Source organism: Xiphophorus maculatus, chromosome 5 (genome assembly GCF_002775205.1).
Source record: "Xiphophorus maculatus strain JP 163 A chromosome 5, X_maculatus-5.0-male, whole genome shotgun sequence".
NCBI lineage: Eukaryota > Metazoa > Chordata > Actinopteri > Cyprinodontiformes > Poeciliidae > Xiphophorus > Xiphophorus maculatus.
This window is the reverse complement of record NC_036447.1, coordinates 1,290,110-1,310,793: the sequence shown is the minus strand read 5'-3', so window position 1 is coordinate 1,310,793 and position 20,684 is coordinate 1,290,110. Positions and strand designations below refer to the sequence as shown.

Sequence of the window (20,684 nt, the reverse complement as noted above, 5' to 3'; positions counted from 1 at the left end):
CTACCTCAGTTCTGTTCCGAGAGGCGGCCACTGTTCACACTTTGAATATGGAGCGTCCTGACAACACGCGGTGGAATATTTTCTACCCAATAATAAAGTCTTCAATGTCTGCTAACTGAATATGAGCGGAAAGAAAGACAGGCAGCGAGTAAGGATGGCAAAACAGAAGTGAACCAAATGTCAGTCAGCCGCTGCCATGGGGAAACGTCTGAAAGGTTTGTAGATTTCTAAAACACTCTCACTTCCTTCACAAAGAAGAATCAAAGACTGCATTCCCAACAGAAGTGATGTCATATTGTTTTACACTTCCCACATCTCACAGCTGAACTGGAATTACTTCACAGGATACATTTCAGCAGCATGACAAAGAGCACTCACCTGTCTCCACGTGTTTCCTGCATCAGAGGTGATGAACGCGCTCACATTGCTGGTGGTCAGTTCTGAACCGATGGAGCCTGCAGAGGAAATTCACACAAGACAAACCACATTTGATGATGGGAGCAGCATGATGTGTACGCAGGAAGAAAAGCCCGTTTCAGATCAAATCTAACTTTTATGCAGCGAGAACTGCAGCCAGCGGTGGTCCGCTCTGCAGCTGCTGACTGCGCCTGTAATTACGGCGCTTCTACAGATCTACGCTGCACTGTGACATTTGTGCAGGCTCCCAAATTAACCAATAAATCCTGATTACTGTATTCATCTTTCAGCACTTCGGACCACATTAAGACAAGCTTTCCTAATCCAGTGCAAAAGGCAGTAATTGCTTTAATTCAGCCTGTAATTGGTGCCAGGTGGCAGGTTTTCAAGGCCTGATTGTTCCACAGGAATCGACTCTCCATGAGCAACAATCTCCTTCTTACACAACGAGCTCAAAGTCGCAGTTCTGACTGAGAAAGGTGACCTATGAAAAGTGACCATCGAAGGTTGAATTTCCGATTAGGTGCGTTCTTTTATTTCTCATTTTGTGGCACGATGAGGGTGATAACAATCCCAGCAGCAGTTGAGTTTCAGTTTGCAGCCAACAGATCGCCGTTTTATGGCTCTGACTTCCTCTCCTTCATGCTGCCCGGACCATCTGTAGACTTTATCAATGGAAATGTGATCGCAATGGCTGAAATCGTTCTAAAATTAGATCCCCGGATGGAGAGGAAGAAGTTATTTTTCCGTTATTTTCCTCCTTCATGACCGCAGCTGGAATAATGACGGATCAAACCAAACGGGTCGATGGCTGCACTGAGAGCTGTTTAATTCTCTGCTTCACGCTCAGGGTGCGAGCCTGGCCTTCTGCAGACACCTGAGGTGTGTGCTGATGAGTTATTGACAGTGTCGGTCCATATGGGAGTAAATATCACTGCGGTGTGAATCCACCTGGAAGGCAGCTGATGTCATTTTCCTCCATTTTTCTTTGTTCTTGACGGTTTATAGCTTTGCATTACTGATGGCTGTTTGGTGGAAACCAGAGGAGGGCAGGTAGAGGACAGCAAGCAGACATGCAGAGTCACTCCAAGTATTCATTCCTCTTCAACGTTCTCACATTTGATCACATAAACAAAAGCCTGAATGCATTTTATCCAGATTTGATCAGATATAACAAAACCAAGTAGAATTCAAATGAGAACTCGACTAGTCTCATCTTTATTTTTATCATCTAAATAAAGATCTTTGTGAAGCAGAAACAAACAACGCATATCCTCACTGTGAAGCATGGTGGTGGCAGCATCATGCTATGGGGCGGCTTTTCATTTGCAGGGATTTTCCTGGAAGGTGCAGAAGATCATTTAATGATTTATGTATTTCATTCTGGAAGAATCTGATGTTTTTACTCACCAAAAAGAAATATTTCATATTTAGTTTATTACTGAACAAATTATTTTTGAAGTCAGCTTGATGGTTTTAGCCTGGATGGTAAAACATTTGTGCATGAAGCTGTATTTGTTTTCTAAAATGGCCCAGTCAAAGTCCTGAACCAAATTATATTGAAAATTTGAGCCAAGACTATAAAACTGACGTTCAGATCTTAACTGAAATATCTTGCAGAGTAAAATAGAAAAGACAATCTTTCATCAACGTTAGTAGATACTAACTAAAAAACCACGAAAAGATGATTTTCTTTCAACTTCACAATCAAAATGTGTCACAATAAAATGAAGCTCATCAAACTGCGTGGTTGTAAAGAAATGTGAACAAGATCAAAGAGTGAATACTTTATATCTGTAACATCCTGAAGAGAAGATCTGTCTGCAGAAAGTTTGTATCTACATGTAGATCAATGTTTCTAACTTTAAGCAGGAGATTCTACAGTTCGCCAACAATCAGCAACAAAAATGTGATGCTGCAAAATGGATTCATAAGAAACTTTGACTGTAAAACCAGTTAAATAATAAAACCCCAGTAATTAAGTGAACACTGTTAGGAGGTCGTTACATACTTAGCAGATTCGTTTGAAGGAAGGCAGAGAGTCGACAGACCGTCAGCAGCAGCTTCCTCACACCCACCTGAGGCCACGATGATCCCCGGCGCCGACTCCCTGCTGGCGATGTTTCCAGATGTGTAGGGGTTGGCAGACACGTGAAGATGGAGATGTAATGAGCAGTACGGCTGCAGAGGGAGAAATCAAAATCTCAATTAGCGAAACCTTCGGGCCGAGCCGCCGGGATCACTAAGAGACGCGGACGCACGCCTCGCCGGTTGCATCGACTCGGATCCTCAACCCTCCCAAGTCATAAGCTCCATCACAAACACGGCATCCCCATTGGCCAGCCTCACCATTAATTTTGATTGGGTTAACCTTTACCGACACAATTCTCATTACGAGGCGGCGAAATGCCAGTGGAGGAGGCCATGTTGTGACGGGATGTTTGGAGGTTTATTAAAACTCTGACATTTGCTGACAAATGACTGGATAATATGAGAAGAAGGCGAAAAATGCCACAGAGTATCTAATTGGTTTGGGTTTTCTTTTTCTTTTTTGGGGGGGAAAAAGTGATTATTTCCAGTCTCAGGTTGGGATGAGTTGGGAACGTTCCAGATGAACCGGATTGTTTAGTTGGATTGTTGAACTTTAGCATCTGACTGAAATCTCAGGAAAACGATGAGCTGGCCCAACTTTCAGGAGCTCTCAGGAAGACGGACAGATGAAGGAGAGGAGCACGCTTCTCCGTCTGACACCTCTTCTTCTTCCAGTAGCTTAAATGGGAGGTCGGCTTATTGGACTGAATCAGAACGGCTGACCTTTCAGCTCAGCCGCCTCGGAGCACTCAGCTCTGACGGCTGCTGCTCTCTGAGCGCGGCTCTCGCTGTGCTGGGATCAGGAAGCTCCTGTCTCTCAGACACATGGATAAAAAAATAGAAGACGCAGCAGGAGCGCTCACCAGCACACAGTGGATGCTGCTGCCTCTCAGGTCTCTGCCAGGGGCCTGCAGTAACCTCCAGTCTCTGCCGCGGTTATAGGTGATGTATGTCTTTACTTGGTTATCAGTCTTTTTGTTGGCGAGGAACATGCCCTTTATTCCTGCCACCTGGGAAAGGTACACAGAAACAGTTTGAGAGAAACTCAGGCAGATCTCTGATGTTCACAGAAAATTATTCACTTCAGTGGAAACCAGATGTTTACATACACTGGACCTTCTGCTATGTATTGCAATTTTTTTGCTCAGGTCCCTCTTGAAAATGAGATCTAGATCTCAACGGGGTTTACCTGATTAAATAAAGGAATACACCGTAGAAAACCACACAACCTTTAAATTCCACAAAATCAGAATAAACGTTCAATTTAGTTCTGTTGATTTCTATACAATTGTTTCCCAATAAACTTTAATTCAAAGAATTTTGAAAAAATCATTTCAATTCGACCACATACATTCCAGCTGATTCTAGATTTCAAATAGTGAATTATTCAAATGAGTCTAAAAGTTTTAAATAAGGAAAACCAGCAGGTTGCACTGAGCTGCTGACTTACAGCATTTATTCCTCCTGGAGGAACACGTAGCAACAACCACTCACACTACAGAAAACCCTCACAATGAGCAAGCATGCAGCGAGAGTGGGGAGAAAAATCTCCCCTTTAACAAGAAGAAACCTCCAGCAGAACCAGAACCAGAACCAGAACCTGGCTCGGTACCAGCGGCCATCTGACTGGAGGTTTGAGAAGACGAAGCAGATAAACAAAAAGGAAAGAGAAGAACTTGAATGTGGTTATTTCATGAAAGTAAAAAGTTAACAGCAGGAGAAGAACGACTTCATGACGGCAACGCAAACCTAAACTAAGTATTTACATCCAAATTAAATATTTAAATTAACTAAATATTGAACTCGTCAATAAACCTTTACCTTTAAACTATGATATTCATAAATGTATGTACAACATGGTGAAAATATAACTTTGAAAAATGTTTTTTCTCAATAACAGGCCAAATAAACCAAAATATTACTATAAAATGTTTGCAGTGAAACTTTACAAGCAGCACCCATGTATGAAACTATCTGCGTTCAGCTGCACTGTAACGTCACCATGGAGCTGATAAAAACGCAGCTCAGTGCTAAGCGAGTCGGACGCCAGCTTGATTGCAGCACACACAGACCTGCTCTGTATTCCTACCAGAACCAAACACAGCGACAAACGCTGAGTGGAAAATGATGGAGCGTCTGGAGACTTGTGAGTAATCAATGTGTGCCTTAAATGAATCTGACTCCCTGCTGGAGGCCCGCAGGGCGCCGCAGCCGGCCTCCACCGAGTCGCTGCGCCTGCATCAACTCGTGAAACTCCACTTTGGTAATTGGCAGATACTTCATTCTCCCTCGGAGTGGAGATTTAGCATAAGTTTCGTCCAGGGTCACGACCCCAATCAGGACGGTGGATTTGATTCTATCTCTGTGGCTGCAGGAAGACATGCGCTGCATCGTCGCAGGCTTAATTATCAGATCCGCAGATAGAAGTTTCAAATAATGGCAGGTGGTCAAATGATTTAAAAAATCATAAAGATTAGGTAGGTTTCATTAAATATTAGCTGCTTTTTTAATCAAAGGAAGAGATAATCTTAGCTTCAGGAAAGCTAATATTCCAGGAAGAATTCCCTTTCCTGTTGATGTGGACACTTCAGAGGAAAGGTGCCGTTTATTTCATCCCTCTGCCTTCAAGCTCTGATATATTGATCAAAGTTCTAATAAAACTTCAGACCAGCTGCTTTTAACATTCACCTCTAACTGAAATCAGAGCGTGTTCCTGGAATGAAACATAGACTCCAGCGGAGAACGGTCCTGTTAAAGTCTGTTTACCTCATAGAGGTCCACCATGACGTTGCCCTCCAGGCCCATGCTGCTGACCACGTTCTCCAGAGCCAGAGTGTAGTAGACGCCCGAAGTGTCCGACACGTACAGGTTGTAGGTTTCATTCTGGTTCCACTCCTGAACAGCAGCCACCACGCGGTTTTCATCTGTACTGATCACATGCAGCTCCTAGGAGACGGACCAGGACAATCAGGGTTACATTTGGATGGAAGGAAAAGTTGGTTGCCTTCTCTATAGGGTCCTGCTGTCATCTGAATAATATGATGCACGGTCAGAACCAACCAGAGCTCTGTCAATCATCCTTGTGTATACGCTGCTCACTCCCTCCCTCTACATCTGTGCTTAGCTACAGTTGGTTCACTACAACAGAGGCAGCTATGAATGCTCAGGCTAGTTAGCATAGCCACTGATGATGGTGGATAAATAATTCTCCTGGAACAGTAAGTTGTTTCTTTGCCTTCAGCATATTTAGCAGCGCATGCATGAGGTTGATTGATAGCAGTAAGACACTCCTCTTGGCTCTGATTGGTTGATTTTCCCTATTAGCGTAAATTTCTGCAGCTCATTGAGGAGGAGATCGACCTTTTCTTAGACCATCTTTCTCAACATGTTGACAGTTTTAATAAATATGGAAAAAACATGTTTTTAAAAGTTACATACTTCAACTCAGTGATCCTGATGAGTTTTAACATTCATGCTCCGAGTATGAGTGCACCTCAGCTTGCTTTTAATTTGGTCCTTCAATCAAAGTCATGATTTATTCTGTTCCAATTATAAACCTAAAGACATTCATATGATCCTTATTGTTCCTGAGCTCCTGCTGGGTTAATCACAGTCATCTGAACGCTTCTGTCGTCTGTGTTTTAACTAAGAGGATGCAGCAATCATTACCACTTGCTAAGAGTTATTGGACAGAAACAATTCGGCTGAGTTCGTGCTGTTTGCTTGGGAGCTTCATCTACCTCTGACTGTTCCAATAATACCTTGCAGCCAGCCTGCAGCTACCCGGCGCACTGGGCCTGATTGAATAAAACATGTCTAATTGTCAGTAGGGACGTGATAAGCGAGGTCAGGCACATGCGAAGCAGAGCCGAATAACAATCCTGGAAACGCTCCGAGATACTTTTGGCCTTGATTTGCCCGGAAACACCAAAGAGATCATCGCAGGGAGCCAGCGATGAATTGGACCTCGAAACCAGCCGGGAGCTCATTTTGATCCAACGTTTAGATGTACAAACTTCAGCACTGCTGTGCAGAATTTTTGTTCTAACACTTTCTAGGGTTGTGTAATTGCTTTTTAATGGTCAAAGTCTCAGGAGCTCCTGTTGGTGTGTGTTATGTAAGCTAACTAAGCGCTGTGCTGTGTTACCTTGGGCAGGGTGTACTTTGGCAGCTTCATTGGGGTAAAGACGTCTCGTTTTGCAGAAACGTAGTAGACCGGCCTTCCTGCAGTGGACACCTTCAGGCACAAACATGACAAACAACATCATATTACACCAAACAACAGAACATAACTGAATATGCCCTGGATGAATCTCCCACAGCGCCGTCCCGGAGCAAACGGACGATTACTTACCTGGACAAACACATACTCATCCTGCACCACCAGGGAATTGGGGTCAATGTATCCGGGGAATGGTTTGCCCTTGTTGGCGTCTGTGCAGTTCTGCAGCTTGCAGGTGACGTACAGCGCCTCTGCTCCCACACACACAGACACACACAGAGACACACACACACACACATCAGGCCGTGGCTTCTGATATGGTTTTAGCCGATGAAGAAAGGCAGCCTTCACCCACAGCTAAGTGCTCTCTTTTGGCCCCGTGTCAGTGAAGTGGCCCCGGTAAGAGATGACAGATGAACCGAGAGGCCGATTGCTTTCCTTGCCTTCAATCACGGCTCTGCGGCCCCACCGCCTGTCCCCCAACGCCGGCCTCTGCCAAAAACCTGTCGGCTCCCTCCATACAGGCGTGATCAATGGTGATGGTCTCTGGCTGTGTGACTGTAACTGTGTAGGGGCTGCGTTTGATTGGCTTACCTCTGTCACATCAGACTCAAACAAAAACCAAAAAAAAGAAAATAGATGGCAGTGTGGAAACAAAGAGGAACACAGATAAATTAACCATGTGACCATGTCCAGACAGGGAAATGTGGTCTGGACATGTCCATCCATGACAACGTTCTGATGAAAGTCACCGAGGAACGAATCTGTCCTCAGGGTCTCATTCATAAAACATCCAGGGCTGAGAGATCTGTAGGTTTAGAGGCTAACTGGACGAGCAAAGCAGAACTGCTACATCACATCCTACATATTTTCATTCAGTAGAAACAGAGTTCAGTAATGTTTTATGTATTCCAAGGATTTCTGTGCAGAACAAAGTTATAGTCCTTTTAAAAGGCTTTCGTATCGATGTGATTCAGGTGAGTGAAATGAATCTACATGTGCACCACTGACCCGAACCGCTGATCTTTAAAAGCTTTACAAATCCATGCATTACTTTTCCCTCCATTGTTCCTGTGGGTCCCTGGACCCGGCCGTCCCTTTACATTATCCTGCAGCAGGACTGTCCAAGAACCCCCCGACTGCTCACTACTTGAGCACAATGCTTCCAGCAGAGCACAAAGACAGCAGGAAAATAGAGCTCTGAACTCAGAATTCAATTACTCACGTCCTTCAGAGATGCTGGTTTCCAGGTGAATTAAGCCCGGCTCTTTGTCCAAACCCATCTTGGACCTGAAAGGCAGACAAATATGTTTCAGGAACATCACCATTGCTCTTTTCCCATCGGTTGGATGCCCCCCCTTCCCGAGCTGCTGCCTGACCTGAGAGATTACATGCTGCAAAGTCAGACAAGCTTATAACAACAGAGGTTCAGCCAACTGCAACCACAGCAGTGGTAAATATCAGCAGAGCCGCATGTAGGAATTACTGTCTCCAACATGACGATCTGTGTTCAGCACAGAGAGCCTCAGGTTGAATGAGTGATCTAAATGTTCAAAAGACCTTGAAGGTCCTTTTCCTCCTCGAACGAGAGAGACAGAAAGATGTTTCCTCCCATCATTAGAGCAGGAAAATCCATTGATTTTCCTGCTGCAGTCGGGATGCCTGCAGATGGAATAGCATATAATCATTAGGGCATTAAAAATGTATTAAAAAGACTGGGGGATCAGAGGAAGGAGGCGAAGGCAGCGAACATGAGGAGTTGATGAAGAAGGTGGAAGGAGACGCGACAACGTTCCGACGGGCCGAACAGATTTCTGGAAATCTGTGTGTGACAGGATGAGAAACACCAAAACTCAGATCATTGTTCTTTTATTAACTACAGGAGATCAAACAAAACTTTGAACACGATGGCCTACTTCTCCAATCCATGTTTACATTTTACTAAATAATCCAAAGAATCATCTGAGGCAGGCAGTGGATTATGGGAGAGCAAACCGTGAAGGAAGTTTGCCCTGTCAGGTTTCTGCAAGAGGGCAAACAGTTTAATGCTTTAAACCCTCCAAGAATTATATTAAAGATAACTTTAGTATAAAGAGGTTTTCAAAATATCACTTTATTTATTAAGGGGAAAGTTAGTGAAAGTCAAAAGTATATGGCCCCTAAATGTAATAAGTGCTTGTTCCATTTTTACAATAACACTAACAGGGCTGAATAACAGCAACTCAGTTTCAATCCAGGTTTGGACTAGGCCACTCCAGAACCTTTTTTTTAGTTATCCTGATGTTCTTTTATCACTGCCTTGCTTCATAACCAAAGCCTGTTTCACCTGAAGGTCATGAAATGATAAGCTGGAGCTTCTCCTGGACGATGTTCTGGTTGGGAGCAGAAGTAGTCCAGGTTCTGACGCCCAGGCCTCAAACCTCCATCATGTCTGGCTCTTCAGACATTTTCTGAGACGCTGCTAGTTTATACCAGTGTAACGAGATGGAATAAAGTATTCCAGTTTTATCTGTTCATCATCTACATGTTTTTAACAAATACAAGATGTGACTTTATGTTCTTTTTAGTCAGCATCGGTTCTGGCCTTGAAACTCTCACATGGATGTAAACGTTTCTGGCGCAACTTCACCTACTTCCAACAACAGACGCCAACAACACTTAAAATACCGATTAAACATCAGCTAATATTTACACGAGAAAACAAAGTTATGCACCGATCTTACTTTCCGCCGCAAAATCGTCCAAAAATCAGTTCCTGTCGGTTCTGCTGTGCCAGAGGACTGACTGACAGACCCGCCCAGCAGGTCACGTCTGCACATGTAACAATCACTCAGCTGTTGCCAACTTAACAACTTTTCAGACAAATAAATCAGTATGAGCCTCTAGTAATTAATCAAAGCTCATTCATGATTTAACAAGTATTACTCACAGAGGGCCAGGTTGGTTTATTTCTTAATAAAGGGCATCATCATCTCAAAGCTGCCTTTTCTAATTACTTTGATATTAAAAGTTATTATCTGAAACTTTCAGTCTGGAAAAAAACAAACACAGAAGAAATCAGCAGGAGAGCAAATACTTTTTCCAAGAAAGTTCAAATGAAGAGCAACAGCAGCGTCTGTGTCTGCGTTGAGGTCAGACCCAGTAGGAGCAAAGGAGCCGGTGTCATGAGAGGGAGCTCTTGTCCCAGGAAACACACACGCAGCTCCGAAACGTTCCTGCAGAGATTATCAGTGTCATATGCAAATGGCTGCAGACGCTGAGCTCCCAAACTGATTATAGTAGCATCCGATGGAGGTTAGCGGCAAGTCGCTCAGTGCCTCTCAGGTTCTCCGAATCACAAATGAGCTTACACATGTTCCGTGGCTCCATGTGCAGCAGACATAAGTTCCCTGAGCAGCTTCATTAGCAGGGCTAGCACAACTCCAACCGCACAGCGCACAACCCAAAATAGAAGCCTGACAGCATCAGCAGCATCAGCAGCATCAGCAGCATCAGCCCTGAGGCCCGCTTCACTCCTGGCAGCACGGCTTGTTACTACGGCACCACTCCTCTGCACTCTGCTCACTGAAGACCATTTGTCATGTGTTGGTTACTGGATGACGACATGCAGAAAACAACTAACTTTGACATAACTTGTGAAGGGGGAGCACAACAAAGTAATGCAGCAGGAACACAAAATGTTTTTATAGATTTTAGGAAAGAAATTATGGTCAGTGTCCAGAGGGAAGCATCTCTTCGATAAATCTTTGTATTTCTGTGTTTTATTCCAAAATTAATTGGAAAATGATCAAAAAACAAATGAATGATTCAATTCTGATGTCTCTGTATTTGGTCGCTTGTCACTCCTGAATGTTTCAAATCAAATTAATGTATAATCTAGATTTCTGGAAGATGAGTATCCCAGGACACCCAGAATAAAACTACAAGTTTTTCTGAAGCGCATCAAAACATCGGTGAAAAAGTGTTATTGTCCAGGAATAATTTACCTTCTGCAAATACACTGCACTGGTTTACCTTTACACCCAGTTAGGACTTTTAGGGGCTTATGCTGCTTGTGGAGGCTGTCAATACCTCTGGAGAAGTATTATGCTTCTTCATGGTTATACAGATCATAATGCAATAATTCTGCATAAAAATCCTTTTTTATTATCTGAATGCAACATAATTATTTTCTTAGAAACTTTTCTTTATCTGTAAGATGCAATTATCACAATTAACACTAGAAATATATCGAGCTCTGTGCAGTGAGTTTACATGAGTTTCAGTTGTTCAATTGAATTAGTGGAATAAATGAACTTTTGTTCATATTCTAATTCATTGAAATGAACCTGTGCAAAGCATAACCACCCAACACATTGATGATGAGTCTAACACATGAATAATATTAATCTGCAGAACCTCTTATTCAATTCTAATTATAATTTGACATCTTTACCACCTGCGTAAAAGAAAATGACAATAACTGACGTGTTTATAGTTTCATAAGAAACGTCCTCGTCTCTCTGCGCTCTCTTCCAAACAGCTGATCAAATTTATTTGGCACAAAACAATCCAGCTTCAATTAATATGCAGCAATTAGAGCCACCCGATTAAACAGTTCTATAATGAAATCTGAATTTCAGAAGGTGCAATTTGTCATTATTTATTTGAACTAATGTTTAAAGTTATTGCTGTGAAGATAATGTGACACACATGTACTCTGCAGCAGCTGACAGATAACATAAGGGAGGTGCTAATTAAATGATGTGCAGGTGTTTTAGGTCATTTTGGTAATTAAGGTCCATTTTTATGTTGTTTTCTGACTGTCATATTCGAAACAGGTTATTTTTACACAAATGGCTCATTAGCATCTGGCTAATAAGCCATTTGAAGTTCAATATTTTTTGAGGTTTTGTTGATTGAGTCCAAGATTCACTGCTAAAGGTTTACTCCTCCAATCTGCTCCTTGAGTTATTAATGCATTCTGAGGTTTATTTAGTGATAAAACTTTTAAAGTAGCCAGTTATCACTGGCTGTGGGGCCTGAACCCTGTGCTTTTTAATGTTTGCCTTAGTTTTTCCTGAATCTTCTAGCAACAAAATAAATAGCTTCAAATGTTAATTTATGAAATGGAAAAGTCTCCCATAGAGTGTATGTACCACTTTATCTTTTCTCACAGTTTGTATTTGGCTTCTTACTAGGAACAAATTCAAGAAAACTATAAAAACAGAGATTATTGTTGTGTTTTCTGGCACAAAACTAACAGTCAAAAAGTCAAAGGAAGCTTATCATCTCATTTTTCTATTTGTTAAATACATCAGTGTATTTAACAGTGTAGTCCAGAAACATTCTTGACAACATTTAATAACAAGAAACAGAGAAATTATTAATACCAGAGACAAAAGACCTTTTTTATTCTTAAAATGTCAATATTGTGACAGGTCTAATAAGATCGTTTAAACATCCTTGTTTTAATGAACAATGGAAAAAATGCATAAAAAACAGTTTCCTTGTTAAACTTTTCTTAGAGAAAAAAATATTTAGACATTCTGTTTTTAGAAAATTACATTTGATGTTTAATCAAATGGTATAAACAAAATATAGTGAACAGGTTACTATCACGATTACTTACCAGTAGAAACGATTAGGAGCCACTTTCTCGTGCACCAGCTGCCATCTTCTTCCAAACTCAACAGAACTGTAAAGCTGTAAAAAACAACATTAAATAAATGTTACTTTTCAACAATCATTTTTCTGTATAAGCACATAAAATAAGATCCAAAGTGCACAAGGCCAACCTGCACTCAGACATTAGCATCATGAACTAATTTCAATAAATGTGAATATTATTGAAAAGAATTTATTTCAGAAACTTTATCGCTACTTCAAACACATTACATAGAATAATTACACACAGATGGATGTTTGAAAGTCTTGATTTCTGTTAATTATGATAATTTTCTGCTTGGTTAATGAAAAAACATGACATTTGAAATTAGAATATTACATCACACCAATAAAATATACAGCCTTCATAAAACAGTATATTTAATGCCCAATTAAAGGTTGTTCATTTTCAAAAGGTACTTTTAATGAGTTAAACAAGCCTCATGGGAATATTCATATTCTAATTTATTGACTGTGACTGCATTAAGACATTTTGTGGACTCATATTACTGTAGGAGAATGTCTTCAGAGGAGAGTTATTAAGGAAGAGAGCAAATGACAGCGGTAGTCTAAGTGTAATCAAAGAAACTGAACATGAAACAAGAACCACTGGTTTGTTCCTCTGGTCGTTCTGCTGAGATTTCAGCAAAAGCACATTTGAAAAGCCATCTTCAAATATAAAGACATATCATTTTGTTCTTCTTTAAATGCCTAAAATAACTTTGAGTTGTACAAATGTGTTAAAATAAAGTTTGATTTTGAATGGGTTTGGTTTTGAAGGCTAGTTGACAGACGCAGGAGAAGCAGAGGAAAATTTCTCCTTAAAGTTTCTGGTGTCTAAATTTAGTCCTTAGTGAACTTTTTGTATTTCTCTGGATGAAACATGAGAAAAACACAAAGATGGCAAAAAAATGAAATGAAATTCTAATTATTTTTATGATAACGTATCAATTACTAAATTATAACATGTAAATTACATTTTAAATGTAAAGGTATAAAGTATATCGTAAACAGGCATGTTACAATTATGTATCAAAAAATAGAAAAACCTTTTTAGAGCATTTTGTACTTTATTTTGGTAGGACTTTAATTGATACTGCACCACTGCACTTATGTTTATGTTATCGTTTTCTATTTATTGATTGATTTACTTTTACAGAATGAAGTTATTCTCACTTTCATTGTTTTAATCTGTAACCTTTAGAGACTGAAATAAGAGTATTTTTATCCTCAAACATGTACTCTGTTATAGAACAAAGACAAATCTGTTTACTGTGCAGCTTACAAATTCAATCTAATGAAGCTCAAAACTTGTTTCAATGTTAAACTCTGACTTTTCCATTTTGAACGTGAGCAGTGATGCACAGTGTGTAAACAGTTATTTATCAGTGGATGTCCAAAATGTTTGTTTGCATTAATTTGTTTTCCAATTACATCTTACTGTGTCCAGAATAACAAGGTGGAAACAACATCATCCCATATGGATCATCTCTGCTGGAAAATCTGATATTTACCTCTGAAGGGATTTTCTCTCTGCAGCTTTGGACAAAATTATCATTTTACTTCAGATTGTTACTGACCTTTCTACAAGGGAGAGGAATGAAATGTCACTGCTAGGGAAGCTGTTCACAGAGAGCTTCATACAAATATATTGAAGGAAAGTTAAGCAGAAGGAAAAAGTCTAGTTGAAGAACAGGGATCTTTAAATTCAGACAGTGTTCTGCAACTTCTAGATGTATTTCTGCTTCCACACACCTGAGTTAAATATGAAGTCATTAGTATATATTGATCAGCACCACCTTCACTATTGGCTCCTTCTCAAAAGGTTATTTTCCTGCAGTGCTGAATTTGGGTTAAACCAGTTCAGGTGTCCAAATATTCCAGAATCAGAATCAGAATCAGAATCAGAATGCTTTTATTTCAGTACAACCCGTCCAAACACGGCAGGCTGCAGCCATCAGAACCGAGCTCAACTTTACACTCAGTTGTTTTAAGAAGTCATTTTTTACAGGGTAAATGTTTCCTCCTGGCCACGACAGCTCAACCAGTTTCAGCTCATTTTGGATTGTTGCAGACTTCTGTCAACATATCTCTTCCTGCTTTAAGATGAACTAACTAGAACCAGTTTAACATCACCATAGTGTTCACACTCACATCAACATTTGGGTTCAGACTTATTTAAATGTCTGAAGTTAAGCATCAGAAAGTCGCATTTATATTCCTGAGTAATGATGTCATACATCCATGTCATTTTACAGCTTTTCTTCTGTTTTTAGTTTTTATTCTCACTTCTGGCTATTTTCTTGACTTTATAAAACCTTAATTATTGTTATTGTTAAAATTGTTAACTCTACACATATTTGTAAAGTGTCCCAATTTTATTGTATGAATGTATTCAATGACATCCCAGTTAAAAGTTAATCAATACAAATATATTTTTGAAAAATCATGCTGTAATGTGTTCTAATACACATAAAAACAAATATCACTGATTGCTATTAATATGCATAAATGAAGCTGGCTAAGCAGATGCAAGAAAAAGGAAGAGAGCAGAGAACTGGGGCAGGAGGAAATCACTTTGACTAATTACCCTCCTAAAACGAGTTAGTGTGTGTCCCAGTAAGAGAGCAGAAGCAGAGAACAGGAGCCGGAGGAGGTGAAGTGGCTACTGGTGGGGCGGAGGGGCCGCCGCCGCTACAGCCTCTGAAAGGTCTCTCAATCAACAAATGTGGCAGCTCTGCCAAAAAGAGGGCAGGCAAAGTGAAAGAGAAGCAGTTTTAGGGTGGAGAGGATCCATGCAACACAGCAGAGCTTGAGTTGGTGGGAGTGGTGGACGATGAGGGAATGAATTATCCATTTCTTCCTTTTTCCCAAGGAAATAAACACAGTTATATACAACAGTAGTTATACAACATAATGATGGTGAGCACCGCGACTCAAACATATTTGAGCGATATTGACTCTTTGCAAATATGTCTCCTAATCATTAGTTACCATGGAGAAAACGCCTCACCTGATGCAGCCAAGCATGTATGAAAACACCTTTTAGACTTTTGTGTGCTTCTAAGTTTTCTCTGGTGAAACAAAACACGGTTTATGACACAACGGTTTAAATCCTGTGGAGAGAATTAAGGCAAATCAATAAAGGAGTCAGGAGGCAGAAGGCATGGCTCAGTTATTGGCTATTTATGAAAACCGAACCGCAGATAGATGAGCTTCTTCAACAGATGCATCAGCTCAACTTGAACCAGTAGAAACTGGAGATACTGGCAAAAACAACTGGAGAAAACAATCAGTGTCTCTCTGTTCAGTCCACTCATCCCTCACTGCTGACGTCCGTCATCAACATGATTAGATGCATACATTTTCTGTATTGCAGTATTTGATTGCATCACTGATATGAATGAGTGTTTCTCTTCTTACTTTGTAAAAACTGTTTGCTGTAAATTCAGACTGCTGCTAATTAACGGCTTTTTCCTTCCTCATCAAAAGATTTACGATAAAACGACAGTTTGGTTTTCATCCTGTCTGTTTGTGCAGCCAACACTGCAACACACCATGGCCATTTACAGTGAAGTCAACTAAACAAATAAAGTGATTTACAGTCTTTGCAGGTTGTTTGGATGCTTCCTGAAGAGCAGGATGTCGTGCAGAGGGTCAATACCATCGCGGTATTCAGCAGAAGCCAATGCTAAATTGCTAAATCGATCAATTCAATCATGATTTTCCCCAGGTGTCAGTGACACAGCATGTCCTGTCGCTCTCCCATCTGCCCACCTGCATGGTTTCCCTTCAGGAAGTGATTCTTTGGAACAAACTTGTACTCATGTTTCCAGAGGATTTATTTCATTTCCAAAAGCGTCTCTGTGATACGGCATCATCTACTGAGGACATCAACACTGATAACAGCAAACTATAACAAATATTGATCAAGAGTTTACATTTCTGGAACAAGGCCTGACCTCAATAATATAAAATAAATATATACTTGTGAATAATGTTTTAATGCTTCAGTGGGAAACACAGGAACCAGTTATTAGAAACTATATCAATCCTACACAGTCAAATGACTTTTAGTGGATTAGAGAAAACTTTCAAACTTGTTGCTGTTGCTTGTAAAAAAAACGGTTTCATTATTGGCCAACCTTCAATTTTAATGTCTAACTGGATCTGAACTGGACTCGTCTGTACCTGCGTTGATCTGGCAGCGTTTTGCAGAATCGGTTCTACTTCCAATTCAGTTCAAGTTTATTTATAAAGATAAATAAACCCAATCAGAGGCAGATTTAAAGTCAGTTCCATCCAATTCAAGTTGATCTCTTTTATCAAACAATGCAGTCAAGTTCAATTTATTATTCAAATTGGCTAAAATGTTTTCTATCATAGGAAACCCAGCAGACTGACAGAACCACACATGAAAGCTTTCTGCCTCTGTCTCTGTTTCTCTCTCACCAACTCTGCTATTTTGTACGAAAAGGAAGTAGATATGGAATATCAGGGCTTTACATTTCATGTGTTTTCAGCCACAGCTGCTGAGAGTTCATTGGTTTTTCACAGAAAGCCTGGATTGGCCCTTTAACTGCAGCTGCTCTTGTTCTGCAGCTCAGCCACATATTTTAACAGCCACCTTCTGACTAAAGCTTTGCTGCTGAACACATATTTACTTTCATATTTCACCTTCAAGCTGATTAATAACCTCAGTATCTCTGTGGAAGATCTTCTTCTGTCATGCTTCTTTACAACAGGATTTACAGGCTGGAGCTGCTGCAGCTCCATTTTCTGGATCTCTGCTTCACATAAGACACATTTAACCTCAAGTCACCGACTCTCACCTTAAAGTGGATCTTTAAATCTGTTTTCTCCCACAAAACGCTGCGCTTACAGCGATTTCATGGGTTTGATCCTTCATACAAGCTGTCTAAATTTAATGTTTCAGAATATTTTTGTTTGGTGTTTCTTTAACAAAATATAACTCAGAATGTTCACATAATTAATGAGGACATCTTGGGTAAAGAAACAGATTTACTAAGGAAAATAATATGATTGAGGAACAAGATTAGAGCCAAGAAAAAAAAAAAAATCTTTCAGAACTTTGCTTAAAGTCAGAAAACAGTTAAAACTTTTTTTCAATGTCCCGAATCCTCTGGAACTATTCTGCAAAGAATCATGGGATATTTTATTTTATTTTCATATACAGATCCAAAAGTCCTGCAGCTATAATTGCAAAGAAAAATTATTGTACAAGTTATTGATGAAGGGGAGATGAATACAAATATATGCCGCACTTTTAAGAATTTTAACTGTGGGTAAAACCAGGTATAATTTAAAGGCCACTTTGTGCTGATTCATTACATGAAACCCAATGAAACAAACTACAGTTTGTGGTTGGAACGCAAGAAAATATGAAAAGTTCAGAGCATTGTTTCTCAGACAATAATTCCTAAAATAAAAACTTTAAAAAGCATATCTGGAGCTTTTTGGTTACAAACGTTTTGTTTGTTTTTTCTGTGAGGCTGCAGATTAAATTTCACAGAAGAGAAACATTCAGATTAATGAATAATATCCCTTCAGCTTATGGAAGTTTCTGATATGGTTACTTCTGTTTCAGTGACATAATTAGTAAATTCAGTTTAGCTGCAGTGTTTCATCCTCCTGCAGCGACTGTAAGACTTTTTCTTTCATCAGAGCTCCACCTGTTTTCCAGCTGAACTGTCACCGGCCTCCTGTGGAGCTTTAGTCCTCCAGCTAAGAGTCACTTGGATCCTGATGTGGTTTTACTTCGCTGAATGTCGAGGTTCTACCTCTTTAAAAGAAACTGCAGTCATGTCCTCTCCCTCACCTTTTGGTCGTGGCTGTATGCCAGGATCCAGTCCTCCTGTTCAGGGTGAAACAGGAGGCTCAGGATGTAGAAGTTGAGTCGGTACTTCTGGTATGTGGCTCCTTCATCAGAGCTGATCAGAAGGCTGCTCTCTATCTCCGGATCCGTCAGCAGCATGATCTTCAAAAGAAGTACAAGATAATGAGAATACAAAGCATTTGGTTATGCAAAAGCATGATGTCAGAAAGTATAGGACAGTCAAACATTTGGACGCGTTAAATTTGTTCCTGGGGATGACACAACCTGAGCGCAGACAGACACATCCTACTTAGAACTGATCATTAATAATTCAACCAGAGACTGTTTATGGGCGGTCCACTCCAAATGTAACTCGCCCTGCGGTTTAAAAGGAATCAGTTGTTACTCTACTTTATCAATGTATCAATTTAAAAGAATTGGAGTGTACTGTTATATCTAAAAAAAACCTGACTCAATCTAAGATTACGACCTGAAATTCTTTCTTCTCCAAATGTGGCTCAAAATCTAGAAAAGAAAACAAACAACTGCAACACGGCATCAACAGACTGGAATGAGTTTTCCACAAAACACGTCAGTGTCAGAAAGTTTTCAGCCCCCAGTGGGCGGCTCATGTTCTGTTCAGTGTGAGCGAGTCACACTGAAAGATTAAAATCCATAACCAACATATTCTATTCTGGAAAACACTCCAGTTGTAATCCTCGTTAACGGCCACACACACCGACTCTCAGTCCAATACTGTAATGTTTAGCCGCCAGCTCATAATAGACAAACTGCAAGGTCAGCACATTGTATTGCTGCACTCATTCCATGATGTAATTTCCATTGGGGATTGGTGTGTGTGGGCGTGTGTGTGTGTGTGTGTGTGTGTGGGCGTGTGTGTGTGTGTGTGTGTGTGTGTGTGTGTGTGTGTGTGTGTGTGTGTGTGTGTGTGTGTGTGTGTGTGTGTGTGTGTGTGTGTGTGAGAGGTGGGGGGTTCAGTTCTGCTTCTGTCCCACATCAATATGAAGAAAAGACGATGTGAAAACGCTGATACACTCAGCTTTATTGCCTTCATTGCTCAAAGCAAAACGCGTGCGGAGCAGCAGGAAGTGCTGCGGGGAATCGACTGAAAGTTTTAACGCAACTTTTGTTTCTGGCTCTGGGGAAGCCATTTTACCCACAGGTGAAACGCCTGACAAAACGCCAGAGTCCAAAGAAACCTGTTTTTAACTCATACTAATGTTTGAGCACCACGTCTGTATTTCCCAGGGAATTCACAGATCATCCGTCTACATGGTACCAGGTCAGAACCCACTAAGATCCAAAACATCAACCTGGCTTACATCGTAAAGACAGAGTAATAAATGAGTGTAATTGGGAAGTAAAGGGTGTTTCCATTTGCTGCTACCATCAGCAACTGAAATCAGTGGACTGTGGAAGTTAAGCTTATGGATCTTATTTGGGAAGTTTTAAAAGCAGAACCAGTCCAGAAACCTTCAGTTCACCCTAAGGAAGACCCGAGGGAGAAACGAGGAAGAAACGAGGAAGACCTGCAGCCTGATTAAAGCTCCTGAGCTGAGGGACTCTCAGTCCTGCACCCATTGCCTCAGTGACCCAGTCCTCAGTGACCTGTTGCCTCAGTGACCTGTTGCCTCAGTGACCTGTTGCCTCAGTGACCTGTTGCCTCAGTGACCTGTTGCCTCAGTGACCTGTTGCCTCAGTGACCTGTTGCCTCAGTGACCTGTTGCCTCAGTGTCAGGCCATATGGATGTAAATCCACAAATCCAAGCTTAAACCTCTGGCTGGACTTGAAAGGAGTTTTGTGAGAAACGGTTTTAGGTTTTAGAGAAACTGATGTTTTTTACCTGATTGAAATTACTAAAAAAAAAATGATGAAACATTTTACTCTCTAGAAACATCAGCTGCCTAATACAGGTGGAGGTATTTTAATGTCTTCACATTTTAACACTTTACAACAAACTTGGTGTAGGAAAACAATAAAAAGTTTTTCTTTTAGTGTGCAAATAAAACTCTGAAAAGTGTGGCATAAACGTTTTAGCCTTTATGTGGGGTTGAAAACTAACGGTGCAAATTGGTCTTTTATGTAACTGTCTAATATATAAACCCATATAATACGGTTGAAGGTGTTTTGGTTTATATATATCAGTGATTCTTGAGAAGTTGGACAAAATGGGTTTAAATTTCCCCAAAATTTTTTAATGATTTCTCAAGCTTATGTATACAAATATGACAAATAATGTTTTGGAAATGAAGGTGAACTGAAGGTGGTGACAAAGTGAGTAAAAAGAAAAACTTGATACATGTGAAGTAATGCCATTTATGTAAAATGAATTAAAATGAATTAATTACACATTTAAGTGAGATTTGTCAACATTATCACTGAAAGAGTCACAATGTCAGTTAAAAACTCTGATGGAGTTGACAAAATGACAAACTACCTCCATTTATATG

The 20,684-nt window shown here is 40.4% G+C and overlaps 1 protein-coding gene across 5 annotated transcripts in view; it reads right to left on the bottom strand.

Moving 5' to 3' along the window:
- Positions 1-20,684, bottom strand: part of LOC102237337 (VPS10 domain-containing receptor SorCS1-like) — a 164,646-nt gene that overhangs the window by 31,508 nt on the left and 112,454 nt on the right. For all 5 annotated transcript variants that reach the window (XM_023333700.1, XM_023333699.1, XM_023333702.1 and 2 more), the window contains exons 4-12: positions 18,216-18,374; positions 12,342-12,415; positions 7,956-8,020; positions 6,863-6,981; positions 6,656-6,745; positions 5,275-5,454; positions 3,372-3,518; positions 2,496-2,598; positions 379-455 (exon numbers count right to left, since the gene is read on the bottom strand). In XM_023333700.1, coding sequence (XP_023189468.1) covers positions 379-455; positions 2,496-2,598; positions 3,372-3,518; positions 5,275-5,454; positions 6,656-6,745; positions 6,863-6,981; positions 7,956-8,020; positions 12,342-12,415; positions 18,216-18,374 — 1,014 coding nt within the window. The remainder of the gene's footprint in view (positions 1-378; positions 456-2,495; positions 2,599-3,371; positions 3,519-5,274; positions 5,455-6,655; positions 6,746-6,862; positions 6,982-7,955; positions 8,021-12,341; positions 12,416-18,215; positions 18,375-20,684) is intronic.